The sequence below is a fragment of the Sander vitreus genome, chromosome 8 (assembly GCF_031162955.1).
Source record: "Sander vitreus isolate 19-12246 chromosome 8, sanVit1, whole genome shotgun sequence".
In the NCBI taxonomy this organism is placed as follows: domain Eukaryota; kingdom Metazoa; phylum Chordata; class Actinopteri; order Perciformes; family Percidae; genus Sander; species Sander vitreus.
In genome coordinates this window covers 20,298,183-20,316,554 of record NC_135862.1, presented here as the reverse complement: position 1 = coordinate 20,316,554, position 18,372 = coordinate 20,298,183, and the positions used below count along the sequence as shown (strand labels likewise).

Here is an 18,372-nt window from a genome sequence, read left to right as displayed (position 1 = left end):
ATAGTGAGGAAGCAGTTTGATAAGCAGAACCTGGGGAGGATGATCCACAGAGGTGGATGAGGGTTGGGGATAAAAGTACAGTAGAAGTCGGAGCTTATTGGAAAGCTCAAAGTGGCCTTGACAAAGTGGTAACAAACTTCTTGGTTGCCGGGGGCCTTTGACGCAAGCAAGCAGCCAGAGGTATCTGATTTGAAGCAAGGTGTGGAGGTCTGACGCGGCCTGTCGCTGTCTTCGTTTTTTGCCTTCACCTCTTTGCTTTAATAATGTTCCTGTGTGGACCAGTTTTGAATGTGGCTCTGTCAGCTTGGGAGGGTCACTATATTGGTTGGCCAACACGGTTCAGTCAGAGGCTTATATAGTCCCAAAACTCATAAAAAGGCAGTAAAAGGTTGACAAAAAAGTCGAGTCAAAAGCACTAGTGAAAAAACATCAATAACATGAAGATTTTTTATATTTATCTATCAGTTGGTTTAAAAAACGTTTTATAAATATATTTTTCTTTACCTCAGATCAGTAAAAAGCTGGGGAAGGCAGTTTATTTTTTGACATTGTCGGGCAACAATTCCATAATTAAAGCTGCAAGCAGCGATGAATGGGCCCTTGCCCCTCCCAGCACGTGGGGGGTAGTGGCAGGATGCCAGTTGCCTGTAACATTTCCTCTGTCTACTATGTTGCGTTAGAGAACACACACTAATAATACGTTATGTTGATGTGTATCATATGTAGACACCATAAAAAAAATGCCTGAGCCAAATCACTGCAGAACTTTGCAATTTTCACCAGGTCTGACATGTGTGGCAATTTTTGTGAGTTTTCGAGCATCTCAAACACATAAAAAATGCAAGTGGCAGCAGAAAAATACGAAAACAATAGGCTTGTCCAAGGCACATTCGTGCTCTAACAATCTTTGTGTGTGTGTGTGTGTGTGTGTGTGTGTGTGTGTGAATCAATTCTCACTGAATTCCCGCTATATAACCCATATAGATGAATTCTTTTTAAATTCTACCTCTTGCAGCTTAAATAAATAAAGACCATTCGCTAAGCCCCTGCCACAAAAGTGATTGTCCAATCATAGATTAGCAACCATAACTAAGCAAGGCACACCTATTTACTTTGAATTTCTCTACATGCCACTGAGGTGTGCATGGTAAAGTTTAAACCTGAAACAAACCTAAAATATTTACAAAACAGCATAAATAAGCTCTAGCATGTCCAAGCATGTAATCTAGGCATCCAAACAAGGTTATGTTATATAAATAACTGTTTGATCTTACAATTATCCTCCTTATCATAAATACTAGGGCTAATTAGTTACACTGCACTACAAAAACGTATGCTGCAATATGCCGCTCTTAGATTAGAAAAATTGGAAATGTGGTGAGGAAAATAGAAATTAGATAAATTATTAAATGTGTGCTAATACCTCCCAAAATAAAACTAAAGAGCTAAAAAATTGAAATAAGCTGGTGAAAGACAAATGAAAGGGTAAAATAAAGTTTTAAAGTATTTTTATTAAATTATTGCTGGACAAAATAAAATAGTTATCTCTAGGCAATTTCTAATAGGGTTGGGCGATGTCTATTGGCATATGTCCACAGTGACATATCTCAATATACAGAAGCTATATTCACCCCCATTAATAATAAAAGGATGTTTGTCATCTTATGTTATCAATCGTAACGTAACATTCAATCGCCAGAAATGAGTGTGTTCCATAGACTGTAAAAATAAGAGGCAATACACAATTACAATTAACTATCCAAATTGATGATTTTGGAAAAGAGACAGCCTGAGTGTCCACCTGCAGTTGCACTGGCAAAATCAATCTGTGCGCAGTTGATACATCTCCATTGTTTTTTTTTAAGCATGCAAAAAATGCCATTAGCGCCACCGCAAACCTGCGGCCCGGTGTTGGTGTGGACCGGGGGGGTTAGGGGGGTGTCTGTCATATTGCAATGGCTGTTGACTATGACATCATCCATTGGACCAACCCTTATTTCTAACAAACCTTTTCCACTCCATTTTAAGAAATGAACAGTGTGATTGATATATTCAGTTATATTTTAGAATTCTCTAATTACCTTTTCCTAACCTTTGTATCTGGCCTCCATAGGGGCTTGGTTTTAAAGGCTTACTGGAGTATTTGTTTTCCAAAGAGCACCTGACAGAGAGATTTAAACACACTGGAAAAGATAAAACTTTATTTCTCCCTGTCTTGACAATACAAAGTCAACAAGTGCAATAACAATCCAAAACGGTACTGATCATTCTATCTAGTAGTAAATACATAGACAGAACGTGGTGCACATCATTATTACCACCACACCCAAAAAGTGAGGTATCAACCACTACAAAGCTTCTGTGTACAGGTGGGTATTCAACTGTAAGGCAACTGTTACCATGACAACCTGGAAAGACTGAAACAGATGTGTGCTCGCTTCTTCCCATCCTTTTTTTTTTTCTTTTTTCATTATTTATTTAGGAAGAGGATTGAGCTGATACGATTTACAGTACCACACCACATCAGGCCAGAGTCAAGACTGTTTTTTTTTTTTTCTTCAAACAAAACAGAAAACATCACAAAACCAAGTTGTAACATTTTAAGAAATGGGGGAAAGAATTCATTTTTGACCCTGCTACTTGTCAGAGGCAAAATAAATGTTTCCCCCCCTGGGTGTGACTTTAACTTTATTAGTGATACGAACATACCTCCTCTGCCTTATTACAGGTCAGAACACAGCATAGAGCCCTGAAAAGTGACATGTTCTCTAACATATCAGATTTGTCCCACTTATCCAGCATTAGGGACTTAAATCCCCTTCGTGCTGCTGCACCTGTTAAACTGTTTGCTGCTGCTGTTCACATACAATCAGGAGGCAGCTACTGAAAGAAAGCAAGAGAGTGTAATTTAGAACAACTGCTGATCCTTGGGCCAATTATTTCACTTGGACACATCCTATTTCTCTGTCCCTGAAAGCACAAGCCTATTAGTGCGCACACACAATTAAATTTTAGCCATTGTAATGGGAATTTACTTGCTCTATCAACTCAGCAAATATGAATATTATTGCTGATAACTGAGGATGACGCCAGCAGGCCTCACTTACAGCACACAACCAGAGTTCTGTACAGAGGGTCCACTTAAACTTCATGAAACAGAAAAGGACAAATGGCAGGACCCCAAGTCTCCGGGCTGACATATACATAGCCAGCTGAGAACGATTGATGGAATCTATTCTGTACACACACAGGCTTGGCAGCTGCCAGAGTACATGTTGCAGATGCACAACTGGGACCAACACCTCTCTCATAATGTACCTACCATCTGTCCACCTGGTCTTCACATGCTCTCACTTATGTACAGTCTGGCACTAACAGCTGCTTTGTCTGTTCTCGCATTTTATGGACAGTGAAATTATCTCAGTAGTTAATTCCAATTCGGGCATGGAGTAATAACTTTTTCTTCAAATGTAATGATTGTAGAGCTGAAACGATTTGTCATATTATCTATTAGTCCAACTATCTATCTATTTGTTTGATCAGTTTATTGTTTAGGTATTTTTTCAAGGGAAAATGGCAAACAGTTCCTTAGTTTCAGCTTCTCAAATGTGATGATATGCTGCTTTTCTTTGTCTACTATGATAGTTAATTGGACTATTGAACTGTTGGACTGCAGACCTAGATGATTGCAATTAGATACTTGATACATTTTTAAGGTTTCACTGATTTCACAAATGTCAGGAATTTATTATATGATACATACTCATAGTATTATAGTATATAACTGAGAATCCCTGAAAGCTCTGTGCTACACCTCAATGATTACCCAGTGTTCATTTGGCTGGCACCTCTGACTTTTACATAACATGTCTTCCTTTTGATTAAGCTACTGTACATTATTGCTGACAGTGAAAGGAGTTTTAATGGTTTTTTTTTACATTTTCTATTATGGCTAATCGTTTACAATTGTCTATTACCAATGTGGGATATAGAGGGCTCCTTGTAAAGGACCCAAATGGATATTCATTTGCATCATATTGCTAATGGAGCTGTGTTTCAGGCAGATCCGGTAATGAGGAAGGGCAAACAAGTCAATGGATGAGGTTACCGAGGCAACTGTCTCACACTAACTAAAAAGTAATGGTCTCAAATGGGCTTGTAGGCTCATAGCCAAAGATTATGTTATGTTTAACGTAGCATGAAGCTATTTGCTGTTGTGAACGTATCCCTGATCCTCATTAATGTTTTGGCTGAATAACTTATTGAGAGTCACGATTCCTTTTCTCACCATAACTAAACCAAAAGAGAAATCTTGATGACCTAATGTTAAACCTTTAGATCTACAGCAGTTTATCTGTATGGCGTTGTGTCCTTGTCAGACACGTTACAATATAGAGAAGTCACTTGTTTTGCAGAAAGGACACCTAAAATATTTCATACACGGTATTGTTTTTCAACATGGCTGCAAAGACATTTTGTTTCTGGTTTCAGTAAGTAACAAAAACATTCTACTCTAAGTGAGATGCTCAGCATCAACCTAAGCTGTTACATGTTCCGATTGTTAACCACTCATATATTTCTCTGACTAGTTCACATAAATAAATCACCAAATAGATAACTGTGTCTAACTGCTACTGAACACAAACTGACACAGCAATGTAATAAACATTTTATATTTAGAAAGCCTCCTTGCTTGCTAGTACAGTTTATCCAGTTCAGCTCGGATCTGTTTGGGATTCTCCAGGCTTAGGCAGCCATTTCAGGGGATCACTGAACACCTGTAGTTGGATGTGTTGCTCCTCTGCTGTGGCAGCAGCAGTAGTAAGGTCCTCTGTGTCTCCTGGAATTCTTTGTTCAGCTGAGTTTTTAAATGCCATATCAGTCTGCTTCTGTCAGTCCAAGGGTGTTTTGTGCTCATTAGAAATGGCCAGTAGTCACTTCTAACTACTACAGTATGACTAGCCCACCACTGGTGTTTGTGTCTGTGGTCCGGAGAGAGGAGCATCTGTGGGGCATCTCCTCTGTACCACGTAAGGAAACAAGGTGTTGCTACTCTGGTCTGGTTTGTCCAATCGGAGCATCATTCTGTCCAGAGAGAAATACAGAAATTGAGCATAAATGTTCATTCTTCACAACAAAAGTCTTATCACAAGGTCCACCTTAGTTTTTATAAGCTTTCAACCACATCTTGTGGATACCTCTCAGCAGATGTTGCCCAGTTGTTACTTGTGACCTAAGTATATTATTTCTGTCTCTTAAAGGATGGTCTGGATGCTGTGACAGGTTGTGGTTCTGCTTTTGGTCTGATTTCTTGTTTTCATTATGTCAGTTAAATGGACAAGACACTTAATGAACACTGGAAACGGACAACACCAGCTAATCTGTGAGCTAGAGGTCCTATCAAGTCTAAAATGTTAGACTTGTGGAGCAGTTGAGGTCAGATAACAAGTTTAATATCGGAGAAATTGCAAAAAGTAATTGTCATTTAAAAGCATACATCTTTTAGATATGGGACTGATTTTCTAAAGTATTTTCTCTAGCTGTGAGTATGACATACCAAACCCAAGTGGACACTTGAAAACCTCTACTGTGAACACCAGACCAGAAGCAGTCACACTGGGAAAGGGTCAAAGGTCATGGACTAAGAGTAAGTGGATGTCTGGAGAAAGATCAAGGAGGCCATTCCAGGGCTCCAGACTGCGACCAAATGGTCGCATTTTGCGACCAAAATTTGAGAGTGAGCTACCTGTAAATTTGCCCCCTTTTTTACACGTTAAACGTCGAACTTTCGGTACCTGAGAGCGCGTAAGCTCAAGCTTATCTGTCCTCTCTGAAAATTGACAGAGAGCGGAGCTCTGACACAAACACACACACTCGCACACACACGCATAGCTGCGGACGGTGCAAACTACGTCGGCTCTGCAGTTTTGTTGAAGTCACAGTGAGTCACGGAAATGCCGATAACGTGGTTTCAAGTGTGATTACTGTTTTTCAAAACTTCACGCAGACAGCATTTGCTGCGATATGATATTAATGGAGAGCCGAAAGCGGTTGCGGTGCTGTTGACGTTACACTTCCTAAGCAGGCACAACAGTGGTTTCTGACTGACTGACAGGCTGAGGTTGTAAGGCAAGGCAACTTTATTTCTACAGCACCTTTCAGCAACAAGGCAATTCAAAGTGCTTTACATGAAACATTAAAGAGCAATTAAAAACGGTCATGAAAATAAAACCTTCTATGTTGCATCTTCAAAAGTGACACTGAATTTGAAACAGCACATTGTAATTTCTGCATCTATTATCAAAGTATTTATTAGTAATACAGTGGAAATTAGTAGAAATGTGAATATTTGGTTAGCATGTTGATTTACGGTGTGTGCCCCTAAATTTTCTGGTTGCGCCCCTAAAATTTTCAGTTGGGTGCCACTGTGCTCCTAGTGAAAAAAGTTAGTCTGGAGCCCTGCATTCACATCTGACCCCAGGGACCATCTTTAATGGGGTTACAGGGGTTACCCCCACACACACACACACACACACACACACACACACACACACACACACACCCCACCATTTGTTATCATAAAATGTGGTTGATCGCTTCAGAAAACCAAGTAATTAAGAACAAACGTTTTAGGATCACATACCCACATAATTACATAGATAGACATTTTAAAGATCTCATACAAATGGATCAAACAGAGTGAAAAGTAGAGAAATGGAGGTCGGAGAGAAATGGAGGTCGGAGAGAAATGCTTTTTCCTCTCAACACTGCCATTTTAAAGGACTGCGTCATCATATTCCACTGAGTTGCGACATGAGTTGTTTGGAAACTATTGAGCAACACAGACATGGATTTTAGCTGCATGGCTGAAATTGTCTCAGATCACAATGTGTGTTATTAATGATCCACATTGATCTTTATATAACAACATATTGGCTTGAAAATCAGCTCAAGGCCCGAAAACACAAAGACTAATAAAACGGGGCAGCTTTGCTTTTCAAAAAGCCAGATTTACAGGAATATTTAACAAGTCTGTAATTCTTGTAAATACTTTCAGTCCATGCACCTCACAACTATGAATCACATCCCACATCCCACCCATTTCTGCAACCCAAAATAATGCAACTACATTGTTGATGGGAACTTAAGGTTCCATTTGAAGGTTATTCCAAATAACTCTTGAGAAAAAAACTAAAATGTAAAGTAAATGTAAGACAACAATCTAATAAAAGATGACAAGCAGCCCAAAAATAAAATTGCTGCAATCTCACTTGCTCGTGGCAGTGCCAAAAGTCATTCTACACTACAACTTTTAAGGAGCTAAACCTATTCTCCTGCTCTTTCCTTTTAGCCTGTAGCAGAAATCTCTGGCTTTGTAGCATCTATGATGTTAATTAACTCACACCACATGGAGAGTGTTGCTTTAATTGGACAAGGTCTTGGAATGCTGCTCTGTGGACAGACAGGCCAGGAATAATTTCATAATGTACAATTCTATTATTCCCACAGAAAGCCAACCAGTGAGTTCAAAGATGGACATGAATATGCAGGAGACACAACTAGGCTTTGATCACACTCTGACAGAAAAAAACTGGGAAAAAAAGATGTGGAATGCTGTTTCAGCTTCCCGAGTGCGAGTGTCATTTCCTCGGCAGACAGACTGGCAGGTGTTTGAATGTTGGTGTTAGGGATGGTTACCTACGACTAAAGTGGTGTAACAGACAGACTGAGCGGAGTGATGGAGACTCTGTTTACTAGACTGGGTAATAACGCTGAGTCACAGGTCTGACTGTAAGAGGCAGTGTTACGATTACTGGTGAGTCAGGTATATGCTGAATGTGGTGATGCCACCTCACATGGACCGTTCCATCCATGGCTAAGCTCAGCTGGCCGAGAAAGCTACCAAGCTTGAGTGAGTGGGTGGTTACTGGCATGAGGTGCAGCTGTCACTTGGTGCCAATTGATTTATGAATCACCAAGAAACTCTTTGATGTGTTCTGTTGATGTGCAGTGGTGCTATTTGATCTCATTTCTCCCACTTTTATCTATGGCACTTTCGGCTGATGCTAAGTACACATTAAACCAAGGTTGAATCAGCCATCCATCCATTCATCTATCCATTAGCTATACCCACTTCTCCTTGAGGGTTGCAGGGGTCTTTCACCAAACATGACCAAAGGATCAGCTTATGTTTTATCTTAATTGTACAGTGGTTTTTTTTTCTTCTTCCCCACAGCAACTCGTGATCAGCACTGACTACAGACAAACTAATTTTTATTTAAAATAAGCAGTAAAGCCAGACTGAAATGACAGCAGCAAATCAGATATTTCTTGCAGTTCTAAGAGTGTCAGAGTGGGCACAGTAAGCAAGGAATGTAATAATAATTTAGGAGATTCTCACTGCCAGCTCCTTTTAAAATTTCCTTCTGGTGTCAGGATATCCAGATGATGCTGCTGCTCCCCAGAACCACTAACTGCTAGAGATGGACTACTGGGCAAAGAGGGTTGGCACAAACTGGGATCCTGGCCAAACTTTGAATGTCCTAATAGCCACGAGTGGACAACCAATCAGGGCTATAATGGTGCTGAGCACTTTACGGCAATATAACAGGAGCTTCCAGGAACAGCTGAGTTTAATGGAGCTCAGCGCAAATTCTTTCAGGAAGACTTCTAAAACATAATCACTTTCTCTCTCCTCTAAACGGATCAGCTGTAGAGGTGTTCACTTTTATCTTAACCAATCAGAAGCGGCCATGAAAATCACGAGCCAATCACTGCATGACATCCCTGTTTTAAACCTGTCTCTCTCTGCTGCTCAGTTGTCATTTCAGGATAAGAGCACAACCCTCCTCCTCCCCTTGCTCCTCCGGTCTTCATCACACACGGCTCCTGGGTCCTCATCCGGCAGGCCACTACCGACGGCTCTTTGGTTTTGGTTTCCAGGCTCCTCGTGCCACCGTCAGTGTCTAGACTCCATCAGGGTATTATCTTTCGGCTCTCTACCCCTTTAAAAAATTTATATTTTTTAAATAACGATGGAGTCTAATCTTTGCATATCTGCAACGAAGTCTCTCCTGATTGAATTGCAGTTTAAGGGTTACATGAGAGCCCAGCTAGGATTTGTGATGCCAAAATATTTTTATATAGTGGCAATGTCATAGCTTAGTACAGTGGTTCCCAGGTTCCGAGGACCTCTTCACTGACACCACGCAGCATGTTCCAGATGTACATTTTAAACTGAATGTTATTTACAGTGCTAGTTCAACATTTTGGTAAATGTGCTTTTTCGCTTTCTTGCCGAGAGTTAGATGAAGATACATTCCTCTCTCATGTTTGAATGGTAAATATGTAGCTGAAACAGCTGCTTAGCTTTAAAACTGGAAACGGGGAAGCAGCTAGCCTGGCTCTGTCTTAAGGTAACAAAATCCACCAACCAGCACCTCTACAGCTCACTAATTAACATGTTGAGTATATACATGTTGTAATTGTTAGAATAATAGACAATATTTAAGCTCGGTCCCCTTTCACGTTCAATTTTGCATTTGTACTACCACTTACAATGAAAGAAGATGGATGTTTTAATAATTTATATATTAATATTTTTATATAATAATTACTTTAAGCGATCTAGTTCGACTTATCTGCACCTGTTTTTATCTCTCAATCGCGGAAGCGCAATGTCTTCCGTGAAGTTGTGACAATAAATCCACTAAATTAAAATGCTACTTTTGTATGTTTATTTTCGCCCTAAACATAAAATATATATATATATATATATATATATATTTATATTAACCAAATCAAGATTTCAAAATTAGCTGAGTTACACAACAATATTTTAACTGCAGAAGTACACCCTGTGGTACAAATACCTCTTATTAATCTATCCTAAGTGTTTTTCTCTCACCTGGATTGCACATCACTTAGTGAAGAATGGCACCAGTTAACTTTCTTTATTTGCTCAAACTGGTCTGAATACATGAATAGGAGATTTCAATAAAGTTTAGGCCTATCCACTGAGAGAAAGTAATAACAGTTTCCCAGGCTGCCCACACTGAACCCCCAGCAGATCTGCAGCAGTATATACCAGTCCGCTCACGTAGCAAAATGGTAAACAATATATCCACACACTGAATGCCAAGCTGCACTTTCTCTGAAGAAATAGATCTCTGAATGTGGAGAAATTATTTGATACTTTGACTTGCTATGAGGATTGCTCTGCTGCACTGGTAATCATTTGTGCTGGATTCCTGAGTTGCTGTGCGACTGGGTTGTTTTTAGATGCTGCTACGCCAGTTGTGGGACTTGACCCCATCTCTGTTTGTTTACATATGGCCAACAGATGTTCAACTAAGTTTTCTGAGCCATAACCCTACATCTTCTCTGGGGATAAAGATCTGTACCCCTGTAAATAAAACATGGGCCATCTAATGACACACTGTGTGGGCAACATCAGATGTGGTGTATACAGTATCAGCCATGGTTACTTGACACATTTAACAAAACGTGTAAGCATTATCTGCATTGTGAGAAGTGCTTCGCTGTGTGAAACTGCAAACAGGCTATTTTAATCTTGTCCCAGAAACTGCTTGTAACTGAATTTAGCTCCCAGCATCTGTCACTTTTTTTTTTTTTACTGATGTAAGTGAGCAATTATATAAGAATATTCTAAGATAATCAAATCTTGCTCTGTAAAAGCAGTCCTGTTTATTAAAAAGCAGTTACACTTTTCTTTATAAAAAAAAGATGCACAAGATTATCACACACTACTATCCATCCTGAAGCATTTCCCATCACTCATCGTCAGCATGAATTACCGTTAACTTAGCATGCTCGTTTTCTAGGCCCACTTTGTCAATGAGCATTTTGCTGCAGATCCAAACACCTTTTAATAGACATCCTCTGGCTCAAAGCTGGAGAGCTGCCAGTACAGGTCGACCTCATAAGTCAAGGATTGATGAGTCCTATCATATTGAACTGACTTCATGTCTAATGAGGAGGCTCCATGGGTATGTCCATTGTTAGTAAACCATGTTTCCACCAGCAAAGCTGCCCCAGGATCCCTCTGCAGCATCCCAGCTCCCCTATCTATGACTCACACAGTCCACACTGCCTCTCAAAGCCATTTGTCAAACCTCTGCCCACATTAAATTATCATGACCCGAGAGAGATATCTTCCTCGAGGAAGAGACTCTGAGCCCCAGTCAGTCAGACAAGGTGCACAGTGTCGGAGAACTGCATGAAAAATTGACTGCACAAAAATGTAGGTTTGTTCAGAGTGTGCTCTATGATTGTGTAGCTACAGTATACTACGAAAGTCTAAGCACTATCTGCCAAAAGAAGAAAAAGTTCCCTGTGGCTTTTATATGTAACAGTTCACTTCTGGCATCATAAATCATCTTGTATGTTTTAACAACATTCACACACAGCATAACACACCTTGAGAGTCCTATGACTGCTCTCAAAGGTAATAAAAAAAAAACAACAACTGAAAGGACAGCAGATGGTGTTTTACCACAGAAACTCCATGAAAGGTCTGTAGTGTGACTCGGATGAGAGTCAAATCATTGAGGTTAAATAAGAGTTATATTGCAGCTTTCATATTATTCTGTTCTTTTCTACTCATTAATTAATAATGACTGCTCCCCAATGAGCTGGTCAGACTTAAAACCCAAATTTAATTTTTTTAAAAGAAGGCATGTTGAGACAGAGTGCAGCTATTTTGAGATGAAAGGCAAATACAGATCAGATGCTTTGCAGAAAATCTCCATTAGTTGGCGAAAAGGCAAAATTCTTAAAACATTGATAAAGTATGTTTTCCTTAGTCAGAGGGAAACCATATATTAAAATGACCTAATTCTTTACCAGTGAGTTGCTATGATTCTGACAGGTACAGAGTTAGCAATATCATTGGTCGGCAGTAATCATGTGTGTGTGCGTGTGTGTGTGTGTGTGTATATGTTTGTGTGTGCACTGCACTCTTAATAAGGAATTTAAGTAAACGGGAAGCCTGATGTTTGAGCTTCCCCTCTGTTGGCTTGGGAAAAGTATGCTAGAAATGCTCTAATTTATCCTGCTCGACACACTGTTTCCCTGCCATGTTGCTCTCTCTACATAACAAAACACAGAGTACAAAGAAAACAGAAAATGAGACAGAGAACCTGTGTTTAAAAATACAGGGGTGTTTGAATTTCTAAGCATCTGTTATGCTTTCCCAAACAACAGCAAGAGTCTCTGAACTGTAATATGCTCATCAGAGTAGAACAAATTATAGTTTGTGATAGTAAGCATGGGGTTATGTAACATCCTACTGTATAGGTGTCCTTTTGGAGGTCTTCTGTTTTCTTAAATGTCTGTATTGGTGCGCTAAAAGAAATTCATCAGATATCATCAACATTTTTTTCCATTACTTTGACTAGAAACTGCTAATTTCACCGATGATACATATGAATACTATACATCAGATGGGTTTAAATGTTGACGGCAGTGTTATCTCATATTCAGTCAGCCATCACTATGATTTACATGACTGACCTTTTTGCTAACATTGTGCAATATGTTTTTCTCACACTGGTCTGCACCTCACTTTGTCTGCATTCTCAAAGTTAGAAATTGCTTTGCTAAATTAGTCAGCTGACTAGTTAGGTAGCTGAGAAAACACAACACAAAAATAGTTTATGTTAACTGAATTGTCAAGCTATACCTTGATGGCCTTTTGAGTAGGGTAACGACCAATGGGACATGATACTGTACCTTATCTACTTTATTTACCACATTTTTTAATTCTACTTCTGAAGGTTTCTCCATTTTTGCAATTCAAGTTTTTTTGTGGACTTTGTCTATATCTGAATTGAGGGTCTTAAGTTAGATGATGTCCTATGTCCGATGAGAAAATGTGTGGTTTTGTGCTTTCTAAATAAAATAGACTTGACCATAATCCCTTAACATATAGGTAGGCTACATCATCAGGTTATCTAATGAAGTGATCTACAATCCCAACAGTCTTTTCCAGCTACCTGTCTGTCATGTATAAAGTAGTATTTGCACACTGCCAACTCTCCCATGGAGATACCAGCTGTGGTTACCCAGGTGATTTGTGACTTAAATCTTAGTTCACGATTTGCTGATCCTTGCAGCTTTACAGACATTCGTGCCAAACTGCAGGTTGGCGGTTGTCATGTGACAGACAGTGACTCACCATGCAGTGGATGTGTTGTAGGGCAGGAGCGTGGGGCTGTGGCTCTCCCCTCTGAGGCTGTGTCTGGGCTGGTAGTGGCTGGGGACCATGGGCTGGGCTTGAGCCTGTGATTCGCTCTCCTCTGGCATGGACCTGTGCCACTGACTCCGAGCCTTCTTCAGCCAGCGTCCTCCCAGACCCCATTTCTCCAGGTAGACCCGGCACAGCTCGTAGTTTATGGCTGAGTAGTAGAGAAAGTCCAGCGCCAGCAGCACCATGACGAAGAAGCCGTAGATCCACACGCCGACCAGGGCTGTATAATTACTGCAGGAGAGACAGACCATGAGAATTAGCACGGTGTAATCTAGGAAAGATGATGATAAACACTCACATGCTCAGAGCTACCATCCAGATACCTTCAGGCTGGGCCCTGGAATCCCAAGAGCTATAATAGAGCTGCCAGGTGTGAATGTTTGCTGTTCATGTGGCAAGAACATGACATTTATCAAATCCCTTGATTAAAAACTAGTTAAAAAACAGATAAATAAATTAAGAAACCCTCCATCTGTTCCATTTGCTGCTTTTTAAATTACTGCTTCTTAAATTGGACAAGGAATTCCATTAGCACAAGACATTTAAATCCATCTCATATTGGCTCCTCCGTGGGGCCTCTGAAAATCTGTGCACCTACTTTTCACCTCTCATACATTTTTTGTCATGTATTACTTGTTCCAGCTCGATTTAAGGGGTACATTTTAACTTTATTTTAGTCCACCCACATCCATAAAGTACAGCAAGGTATGCCACTTTTGCACTCAAATCTAAATGTATCCTTAACTGCATTTGCCTTTCTTCACCTCTGTGTCAGAGATATTTACCTATAATTTAGTTTGTACGTCTACTCAGGTAATTTGAGGGGCCAACAGGCCAGGCTATATCAGCCTGGAGGCATGCAAACAAGAATATGTGCGTAGTCCTTGGAAGGATCGATCATGATCCACACAACTACTACAAATGTTATTCAATATTTAACAGTTTCCTCAGAGAAGGAAAGCATATGCAATTGATTATCTGTCAAATGTTTCTAGCTGGACCTGTTGCTTTTCTAAAATGATATTCTCAGATGACTCTTCCAATCTGAATCTATTATGATTCTGCATCATGAAACCCTCAGAGGAAAAATGCCTCTCTTTGGTTTCAATTGCAGTAAATCTTAAACTAGAATACAATTTTCTCCATGCAGTGTGAATAGAGAGCAGAATTATGGGCAGTTTAACTTGCTTGGCCAGTGGTAAATATCAAACCCGCTGTCCTATCGCCCAGTGAGCCAGGATGAAAGAGTGACCCAACAGGCCATCTGACACTAAAATGAAATATCATGACCTGCTGCAGGGAACCACCCGAGACAGAGGCTTGCTGGGAAGGCATTAGCACAAAGAGCTGAGAGCTGCCACAGAACAAGAGGCACATTTTTTCTGTGTCCCTCACTCAGCTTACATCTGTTTATCCTGCAATGAATAAGGGTGTGTCATCCAGTGTACAGTATGTGCCCTCTGTGAAAATATACTGTCATATCTTGGAAAATGTATTGTAGCTTACTATTAGTAATACTATTACTGAGAACTACAATTCTTGCATAGGTATCTTTACTACTGTATAATATGATACCATAGTGGTACTTGATATAATAGCCAACACTTAACACCTGCCTTTGTGAGCTATCGTGTGGAGGCGTCCCACTCACAACTCAACTGCTCTCAGAATCTGCTGGTGGTTTTGAATGCCTCTGTAGGTGTGGACCAATGTCAATTAACCCTTTGAGTAAGAGGCAAACAGTGTCAATGTATGTGATACTGTTGAGGGGCCATTTGTGAGCAAGCCGACTTTAACCAGCTGTTTTTATCTGATCTAAGAAAATGTCATCTCTGAAACTATTTGTTCCACCATGTTCCCATAAAACTCTACTCAAGATTCAGCACAACCTATTTTTTCCTTAATTACCTCCAAGCCATGAAGGTTTTTCTTTGGTCCTGTTTGTTTGTGTTTTGCAGGATAACTAAAAAACTACAAAACAGATTTCAATGTAATTTGGTGGAAAGTTCCATCATGGCCCAAAAAAGAACAAAATAGCTTTTGATGTGGATAGTGCCACAATGTGGCCATCAATAAGCACTTAATATTTTGGCTCATTTCTTCTTAACTGAGAGGCATAGAAGAAAATTATTTCTGCATTGCTTCACAGCTCAAACAATTAGTCGATTGCCAAAAATAATAACTATTTTGATAATAGATCAATAATTTTTCAAGGAAAAATTGTGAAAATAATGCATTCTCTAACCTATGGGCCTGTGCCTGCTAGTCCCTGTTTGTAATACATCCATGGATTTAATTATTCTCCAACATCAACATAACTGACTGTCCATCCTCATGTGTGTGTTTTGATCCAGATCCAGACTGAACATTTCTAAACATTTTCTGTTAGTAAGTAAGTAAGTAACAAATTTAGAGTAGCAGCCTTGGCAAAGGTGTGCACTCTCTGAGGGCTTTCTAGTTCACAACAAAATGACAGAGGAGTGCATACAGAAGGAGCTAGGGCTGAAACTTTTTGAAAGAGTCAAGTTCAAACACATTAATTAACTTAGTATGTGTGCATTTTGAGAGCACCTTCTGTTGTACCACAAGCTAAACTACTTTAAATGGTCTGTTGCTCTTATAGACTGTATTATTACTTATTACTGTTTAAAAACGAATTCTTTTCCTACGAACATGAATTGGTATTTCAAATATACTGTAAATTGACATGCCTAGTATGGGCCTTGAACAGAATGACTTCTTTGGTAGTATCCTTAATATTACATTGATCACAGCAGGGCTGCCACCCCTGGTGAGTAGAAAATGTACTATTTTCCCTACACAGTTTTGCTGGAGAACAGTGTAGATATAGATAATAATGACTCTTTTATATTTTAATTTTATTATATTTCCCTCAAATTAAAATCTTTAATATCACTTTTAAAAATCAAACACACGTCAAACCGCAGTGTGATTTTTATTTTATTTTTCTTACTTGTGTGCATAACCATCTGAGGTGGTGGTGAGGTTGATCTGCATGACCATCTGGAACTCTGTCTCATTGCAGCAGTATTTGAAGGCGGTGTTGTTGTGGTAGCAGCAGAACACGTAGGTCTTGTTGTCTGAGAGGCGTGGACAGTGAAAGCCGAAGTGGTAACGCCCCTTGTGGTCAGTGTAGGGTTCACACACTCGATAATGAGCTGAGAGGGCTGCAGTTTGGGGGAAGACAAAGATTTAGATGTAAAATTGACTTAGAAATGTCAGACAGCAGGTATTTCAGTACAGCAGACAAAAACACAAACAGTCAGTGAAATCTAACTCATGACCTTTTGAGCAGAGTTTGTGTTAGTTTTCCTACACTGAAAAATGACACCCTCTTAGAATTATTGATGGAAAAATGGCTCTCAAGGAAACGCCTTTCAAACTGCAGCAGCCAAACTACAAAACAAAGTATTTAATGTTCCTTGTTTTGGAAGCCTCAGAAAAGACATGACACAAGGTAGTGCATGTAACAATAATGAAGTAGGACTAGGAACAGAAAACAAACACAATGTACAAGCAAAAACAATCAGAACACATCACATTAGGAATAAGGGCCCCAAGTTACAACCTTTGAGTACATGTGATCTATTACTGTAGTATCAGTGCTTCTGGATGGAAACACCAAATATACTCTTCAGACCGGTTCCAGAATTTATGTCAGAATAGTACTTTTTACTTTACATTTCTACATGAACTGTACTCAAATGAAAGATACATCAGTCTATTTACCTCTTCATCAAAGCTTAAGTGGCCCCAAAAATACTCCTACTTTCTTTTTGGCAGTTTGTGTTAGGCTTTATGAGATGACAGAGTTTTGAGTTTGTTATGCACTAATGCAAAGATATGTGGTACAAATAGTACTCTGGCTCATTTGCATTAATCTCTAGCTGTGCATTCAAGTCCCTGCAGCTTTAGGAGAAGATAAATCTGTGCATCCTTGCTGTCACAAATGTTTATTGTTACTGTAGAAACCAATACACTTTAGTTTGAAAATGAAATCACAGGATTCCACTTCAGCAGCAGCTGAGACTCCATGTGATAAAAATAAATTACCAATCTGTCAAAGAAATGAACCAGATATGATTAGTGTCAGTTTACGGAGCTGATGATGTGATGTTTATGCACATCACAATGGACCAGGACATACCCACAAGCTGAATACCTTCATAAATAACCAGTATCAGCATTTCCCTTCACTTTAAATTACCAGTAATAAGCCCATGAATGAATGCTCCAGTTTGCCAGGAGACAGACCCTGTACACTGCATAGTAGTGATATACAAACATGTTCATTATTTCATTTTATTTACCCTTTATTTAACCAGGAGAGCCTTATCGAAATTCTAAATCTTTTTCATGAGTGTTCTGTCCAAGAAGCAACAGTAACAAGGAGTTATAGAGAAACAGCATCAGACAGATAACATGAAATATTCCACAAATCAGAATTGAACAGAAATGTGAGTATATAATTATTTAACAACCTAATTAGCATCTTAAAACAACCCAAGAGTTGTCTAAAATGAAGAATCTAAAAGAATTCAACGAGACTAACACATCAAGATCCTAAAATACCCCAACAGTAAATATCAGAATCATGAGCAATATATATAGAAATTTTACAGCTCAAAAATAAACTTGTCTGCTCTCTCTCATGGACCAAACTATGTAATGGTGACACTGTTTCTAAATTACCGTAAATATATCTTTGGCATTTCTTTACTACAAGAAATGCGATACGGTGATTCGATTTTCGGGTGCCAAAAGCTAAATCGGATGATATCAGCCATGCTGATGTATGAATCTGGCTTTATTTTTGTGTGCTATTTACTGATTCTGTAATATTTTAAACCTCTTTGATTTCTTTATGCTTGATCATTCTCAGTCTAAGCGTAAATCACATTATGCAGTTTGATGTGAAGTGCTTCGAGATTAGTTCTTTTGTAGTGTAACTGATTTGTCTTTATCTTGTGTGTTTCCTTTCAGTGCAGCCTAAAAATCTGGCAGTAAAAGTGTGCTGTGATTTAGTTCAAGGTCCACTTATGCTGCGGGATGATAGAAGTCTTTCAGTAATCTCAGGCAGG

The 18,372-nt window shown here is 39.3% G+C and overlaps 1 protein-coding gene across 2 annotated transcripts in view; it reads right to left on the bottom strand.

Annotated features, from left to right (window-relative positions):
- Positions 1-2,179: 2,179 nt before the first annotated feature.
- Positions 2,180-18,372, bottom strand: part of shisal1b (shisa like 1b) — a 35,454-nt gene continuing 19,261 nt past the window's right edge. Inside the window, exons 3-5 of one of the 2 annotated variants that reach the window (XM_078257402.1) lie at positions 16,245-16,458; positions 13,199-13,501; positions 2,180-5,085 (exon numbers count right to left, since the gene is read on the bottom strand). In XM_078257402.1, the coding sequence (XP_078113528.1) occupies position 5,085; positions 13,199-13,501; positions 16,245-16,458 (518 nt within the window). In that variant the 3' untranslated portion in view covers positions 2,180-5,084. Of the gene's footprint in view, positions 5,086-13,194; positions 13,502-16,244; positions 16,459-18,372 lie in introns of those variants that run through there. The other variant, XM_078257401.1, reaches the window with a different exon arrangement.